This window comes from Momordica charantia (genome assembly GCF_013281855.1).
Source record: "Momordica charantia cultivar OHB3-1 chromosome 3 unlocalized genomic scaffold, Mcharantia_2.0 BLBB01000003.1, whole genome shotgun sequence".
NCBI classification, from domain to species: Eukaryota; Viridiplantae; Streptophyta; class Magnoliopsida; order Cucurbitales; family Cucurbitaceae; genus Momordica; species Momordica charantia.
Window position 1 is genome coordinate 18,135,912 of NW_028275161.1, and position 7,013 is coordinate 18,142,924.

Below are 7,013 nucleotides of genomic sequence, written 5' to 3' on the forward strand. Positions count from 1 at the left end.
TCGATGCATCCTTTTCTGTCAAGTCTCAAGAACACGTGTCGCTGGCCAATACGTCAAGCTAATTCAACAATTACTATGCAGAGTAAGAGTGTGAGCGAGCTACCACGGATGGCGTGAGGAACATGGTAGGTTATCTCGATTCCAGGAGCATTTCATTTTCGTTATCGATTCCTTAATTCGTCAGCTGCATGTAAAGTTTGAATTCAATTTCCTATATCCGGTAGCAAACAGGATTCTCGTTAATTGGTAACTTTGATCTTATAACATGCAGGCGTCTCTTTCCTGATTTGAGAACGATTTTGGGCGATTCTCTGCATCGGTTGGCTGGCGAAGGATCCTTATCTTCATTTACTCCAAAAGGTTTCGTTTAGCTATTCTAAACTGGATTGTATTCTTTCGTGATATGTTTTATCGAGCATCGAGATTTTGTGAAGACTTATGGGTGGTATGACTTTTGTAAACGAATTAAAAAATTTATGGGGTTTTGGATACATGGCGAAAGCGATTCTTGGAAATTGTATAACTTATTAGAAGTGTTTGGTGTCTTTTTCTTAAAGAAAGTGCTTTTAATTACCCTCAAAATCATGATCAGAACGAGGTGTTAATGGATATTTAATGGCACATAATCTTCTGTTTATTAAAGGCACATGAAATTTGCTTACCATCCTTTTCTTTTAAATTTGAATTCTCATTCACAGTTATTTCAAGACTTTCAAACGGCTGGTCCTGTGAGGGCTGGCTTCCATTGTTCAATCACGGCTTTAAGGCAAGAGTTCTGTCTCAAAATTAGAAGGGGCAAAGAATATATGCAAGCTTTCCCGAAGTTCTTGATTGCATCCCCTTCGTTTCACGGTGGTCGTGGGGCCCTTCCCTCAGCTGGTGGGCACCCAGCAGATCTTACATTCCTTGCTGGCGGTGGTTACTAAGACAAACATTCGACCGAGCGGCATTCCTTGTTACTGGATTGTCCCGAGAAGTTAATATATTGCATACAGTTTGTTAGTTTGTGATTACCATTAAACATCACTCTAATCATGGTTCAAGTGAAGCAGGTCGAGGATGAGAATTTATGTCCAAAATTTACAGCAAATGATCATTTAAAAACCCATAAGTCATGCATCAAAGGTTAGTGTTTGTTCTTTATTTTTCACCCAGCACATTATCTTTTCTGGTAGCACAATGTTGATCACTTTGAATATTTTTTCTGACACTTGCGATAATTGGAACTCCTTACCAGCTTAGCTGTGCGGTTATCGTTATAATAATTTGTACCCTCTCTGTTGTGAAAACCATTATTGTCCACTTTCACTTCACAACGTTTGTAATTACAAGTCCAAAGTATTACTAGATCTCCTTTTGGCTGCAATTGAAAAAGAGGGTAGTTTCAAGAACTCTTTGGGCAGGGAGCTTCATCTAGATGTGTGGAAGCACACCAAATCCCCCACCTCCTTATCTCCTTTTTCCTATCTTATAAAATTATATACTTCCTAATTTCCAAACAGTAGCAGAAAATTGAGGTCAAATGACCAACCTTAGCTTTACATTTTTAAGCTCAATCGAAGTTGATGGAAAAAATCCCTTATAGTTAAAGAGACACTCCATCTGTAGTTTGGGGATATGAGCAGTCTGTTTAGAACTTATTGAGATTGGCTGATTTGATAGGGTGCTTCTTGTAATTTTTAGATTTAATTATTACTAGGTATCAGCAAGCTGGATGGCTGAATGAATTTCAACTCTTCTGATGCTCTATCATTTGTAGACAATGCCAGTGAAGATTTCTCTTCATTAGAATGTCATGGACGGGTGCTTGTTTGGTGTGCTAGCTTGATTGTCCATTTATTGTATTCCGGTGTCATCCTTGACTGATAACCAAGATTACTATTAACAACTTGTCATTTTTTTAGGATTTGTTTTTACGGCTAATATACTGCTAAGAATTAAATTAGTATCTCAATCTTCCGTGAAGCTATAGATAACAAAAGGAAATTTTCAGGTATTAGAATACCCCTTTATCAATTTGGTAGTTATTCTCCTTTGGATAATATTTCCATCAAAGGGCCTTCACGTGTTACTCTGGAAGAACAAACCATATTGGAGTCTCTACTTCTTGCCGAGGTATGCTTTAAAAAGACTTTTTATTTCTTGGTGTTTTGGACGTATGTGTAATGGTCATTCCACATTGCAGTGGGAAGAGAGATTGTCCGAGGGTCTTTTTAGATATGATGTGACTCTATCTAAAATTAAGGTAGTGTATACTGCACTTTCTTTGATCGAGACCACATTATTCATGGCTGGAATCAATTTGACCCTCCCTCTCCATAGCCCACCAAAATAATGAGACAAGGGGAGACAGCTGAAATCAGGGTTTTAAACATTTTTTTTTATTAATGTTTCTGTAGGTGATAGTGGGCAGGAGAAAGTTCCTTGCTCAGCTGAATGAAAGCTGGATCAGCAGCCCTCTGTCTGAAGAAGACGGGGATAAAAGAAGATGCGATCAAGGAAGTCTAGCTCAAACTAATTGTTTCAAACGTCAAGAGGAATTACTCTTTTGCATTTCAAGTGGTGAAAATACTGAACCTGAGCTTATTTCTGCAGCTCTAGTGCCCAACTGTTCCATCCTGGTTATTATTAATGTAAGAGTTAAATATGGACTTTCATCGTGTGTCATTGTGTGTGTGACTCAAATTGGACTTTCATTGTGTGTGTGCACACGTGGACGTGTGTTTTGTTTCCCTAGATCATTATTTGTCAAAGTTTTTCATGCTTGCCGCACTGAGCCGCTGACGTGCACGTGTGTTTACTTCTATTGCGTAGCATTGTTCCATCATCCTCTTTTCTTCTCTAATAAAGTATTGAATGAAGTTGGTGTGTTTTCATAAATTATAGAAATTGATTAATGAGTTGGCTTCTTGATTTCATAAATGCAGACTTCTCGATATTCATTATAAAGTTTGATTGGCTATTGACTAGTTACTCTCTCTCTCCCAGGCAACCCCTGTGGAGTATGGCCATGTTTTCTTGTTGCCCTGTGGTGTCAATGGTCCTCTTCAGTTCCTGGAAGATAGGTCCTTGGAAATGCTTTTGAGGATTGCTATTGAAATTAATAGTTGTGCTCTCTGCTTGTTCTATGAGTTTTCCACTCCCAGGACTGCTTGTGCATATTTTCAGGTGAGAAGCCAGAACTTTGGTAGTTATCATTATGTTTGATAGAACTGGCTTAATTATTTAATATGGAAACCACATGTGATCCAAGGTTTGTGCAATTTTTTAAAGTGTGAATATATTAAAAACGTGGCTGTTGCTGTAAGTGCTTAAGTTGATAATGAGCATTGATATGCAATAATTCTAGTATTCTATATTATTATTCCATGCATGAAAATAAGATATCATCATATATGTCATCTGTCTTCTTTATCCATGAAAATTATTGCAAATTCATAAAGTTCACAACCCTCCGGGTGAATGTTACAGGCACTGTTCTTTTCCAGCCTTTTACCTGTGGAGGCAATGACTCTGGATACCTTCTTTAGTGATAGCTTGAGGGGGATTTATGTTTCTACCATCACAGGCTACCCTGTTAAGACCCTCGTATTTGAGAGCAACTACAACTTGAAGAAAATGGGAGAGGTTATTGCCAAGATATGTTCTCATTTACAGGAGAAATGCATTCTGTACAATCTGCTGATTCGTGATTGTGGCAAGAAGATTTTCTTGTTTCTTCAGGTGAAATATTTCTTAATATTTCTCATGAATAGCATCAAATTGCTTTATTGTACAAGAAACTTTTTGTTGCAAGGCTATATGGCAAAAACTATTGTATTAGGTATTTATATTGCATCCAATCTTGGCCCTTGAATGAGAATGGACACAAGAATAGGTTCATATTCTTGGAGGAGATTGTGATCAGTGATCTCAACAATTACTAGTAATGCAAATATAGAGTCAAACCTTCTGGTTATAACTTTTTATCCTTGAGAATTTGGAAAGTTACATACATCTTGGAGAACATTCAACTAACTATTGTCATTATCTTAGTCTCGACTCTTGATACAAATACTTCATCATATTTTCTAAGCTCAACATTTTGCTTTTGAATCCAGTACGTAGTATTCATCATATTTTCTATGCTCAACATTTTGCTTTTGAATAGAGTACGTAGTATTTCCAGGATACCAGTATTGGCAGCTTCGGAGAAAGGTTTGAGTTTGGTGCCTTGCCTTCTTTTAATGCAAAATAAGGAATTTGCATATGCAATATCTCATTGACCTAAGTTTCATCTATTCACGTTCCCTATACATGATCATGATTCTTCATTATGATTTATATAAACTTTTGTCCTACAATATCTTTCTTTACCAAAGTATTCAAAGTCATGCTACCTCGTAGGACCTGAAAGCAATATTTTGAATGTTAAACTTGGCTCTAAAGTCTAAATGGTGGGAAGATGAAGAGCTCTCGCTAGCAAAAGTATCTTAGTTCATTTGAACATCCTGGATATAAATACAACATAAATTCAGCTTTGTCGAACTTTTTGTAAAATTTGGTCCAATGATTAATATTTTGTTCTAATGTAAAATTGCCTTTTTCTTCAAGTTCTGCTTGATATGATATTATGCCTATTCGGATCTTTCTTCTTTATCTTTAATTGACATCAATTGTTTTATGCTACCGATCGATGGATGCAGCCGCAAGGTTCGGACAAATCTTCCGTTCTTTCACCTTGGGAGTGTTGGGGTTACTTCTTGTTCACATCAAGATCTGAATTTGATCAGGCAACTGAAGAAGCCCTGCTCGATCGGCTTGCTGCTGCTTCCCTTGATGATGCAGAGTTTCAAGGCGTGAAGCAATTCTGCTGTCATATTGTAAGTAGAGTTTCTTTCTGATTCTGCTACTTTATTAGCAGCTGTGGAATGCTTGTGATTGTAAGCATATTTCTGTGTGTGTGCACTATGCACTCAGTTAAACTTGTTTTTCTCTATAAAACTTACGTGTGATACATGTTTAAATGCTGAACTGGGTTGGTTCTATAAGTTGCTTTGAAGTAATAGTAATGACAATTATAGATTTGTGTACTAATGAATGTTTAAATTATGATGTGCAAGTGTATCTAAATTCATATATTTGTGGTATTAAAGCTCGAGGATTCGATAAGGGTGCATTTAGTTATGATGTTTACTTATCTAGAATGTGAAATGGGAATGAGAATCAAGAACGCGATGATTTCTTACTTGTGGATTCACTTTTTTTGTTTATACTACCTTTTTAGCCATGCTTTTACGATGTACTCCAATACTTATATTAATTCAATAAAAATATAATCTACTATGTCTTCTTTATGATTGAGTAAATGATACGGTATGAAATCTAATGTGATGGATGAATGTTTTCAAGTAGACGAGGAAAATGAAAAGTCTTTGTTCCATGATAGAACATAGTTCATTTATCATGATAGAACATAGTGGATTTATCATTGGAAAAAATTGAAAACTTTTCAAGGTCTACCAAAATCTTTAAACAAAATTATTTTAGAAATTAGGCAAAGCTTAGATATTCATAAAAAATGTTGGTATTTTGAGATGAAAGTACCATTTATTAAAGGTTTCTAATTATACCGACACCTTTCATCTTAATTAGAGATGTTGAAAGGGTCGTTATCTTAAATGGAGATCGTGAAAAATATATTTTCTTTCTTTATTTTAATCTTGAGAAATTAAATAAGAATGTATTATCCTTCAAACAATTCAATCCCCCTCTCTAAAAGGATATTTTATTAATTTATCTCAAATTTGAATTATCTTGTTAATTCGGTGTTTTTCTTAGCCAACGACCAACAAGTTGCCCAAAAGATGCATAAAAGTGACCAGCTTCATTTTTTAAAACTATTTTGTTACTTATATTTTCGGCTTTGATTTTTTTCCCGATTTTTTTTAACTTGTGTTAATTTTAGTTTATGTATTTTCAAAATGTCCGTTTTGATATTTGTATTTTTTAAGAGTAATTATTTTGGTTTCTATTTGCAAAATTTAACACTAAGTTTATACACAATTAATACAAATTTATAGTTACATTTCAAGACTACTTTATTTATAGTATTTTAAATATTTTTTAGTAACAAAAAAATATGAAAACTTGAGGACTACTTTATTTCTACCATATAGTTGGGATTTAAAAGATTGTTATACGTACACGTGTGCATGCCAGTTTTAACTTCGAGAAACACCTAATTTATTTTTATCAATAATTTGGATAACTACCCTAATTTTTGTTTTTTTTAATATAAATTATGTCTATTTTGTTATTACTTTTATATATAATTGTACTAAAAATACATTATTTTTGTAATTTTTTTAAAAGTTGCATTATCCTTAAAATTAACTTAACGGACGAGTTTAATTTTAAGAAGTAAAAATTAAAAAGTAAATCAAGAGTCAGCCAAAAAGCATGGCATCGTACAGTCCAATTTAAAAGGATTCCATTCTCATAATTACTTTTTAATTATCTATATCTATATCTATACTATATATAAATGAGACTATGAAGAAGAATTTTTGCCTTCTATTTTTGCCCCCCATTTTTTAATATATACCTATTTTATCCTTGAAATTCCTATGGGACACGACTAGCGACGATGCATCTATTCGCTTATAGGTGTGATTGCAAACCACCTATAAAAGAAAAGAAACCCATGTATTTTTTTATTTTGCCAAAAACTCATGTTCGAGACACTGTAAAACTTCCTCGTGAATTGTGTGGTTGGGTGAAAAAAAGTGGTGTAGGTGATTGATAATAATGAAAGAAAATGAAGTAACGAAAGTTGTGAAAATTAGAGACCTCCATTAGCCGACGTTGGCGTCATATATCTATGATTGAAAGTTAGGATTAGTACATTGATGGACTATTTAAAGTTTGTAATTACATAAAAGGATGGAATGTATATAATTTACACATTTGTTATGTATCAACCCTATTTAAGAGGGTACCCATCATATAAATTACTTAAATAGCCTCTTGTA

The 7,013-nt window shown here is 34.3% G+C and overlaps 1 protein-coding gene across 3 annotated transcripts; it reads left to right on the plus strand.

Moving 5' to 3' along the window:
• Positions 1-5,076, plus strand: LOC111010781 (GDP-L-galactose phosphorylase 1). Of its 3 annotated transcripts, none has more exons than XM_022284334.2 (9): positions 1-125; positions 272-360; positions 699-1,125; positions 1,994-2,115; positions 2,186-2,245; positions 2,400-2,633; positions 2,989-3,168; positions 3,472-3,723; positions 4,686-5,076. In XM_022284334.2, the coding sequence occupies exons 3-9, from the start codon at positions 1,035-1,037 to the stop codon at positions 4,881-4,883; spliced, it is 1,137 nt and encodes a 378-aa protein (XP_022140026.1). In that variant the 5' UTR covers positions 1-125; positions 272-360; positions 699-1,034; the 3' UTR covers positions 4,884-5,076. The 3 variants fall into 3 exon arrangements, with proteins under 3 accessions (XP_022140026.1, XP_022140027.1, XP_087978084.1); XM_022284335.2 differs by having other exon boundaries at positions 111-190; XM_088121958.1 differs by lacking the exon at positions 2,186-2,245 and having other exon boundaries at positions 111-190.
• The last annotated feature ends 1,937 nt before the right edge of the window (positions 5,077-7,013 follow it).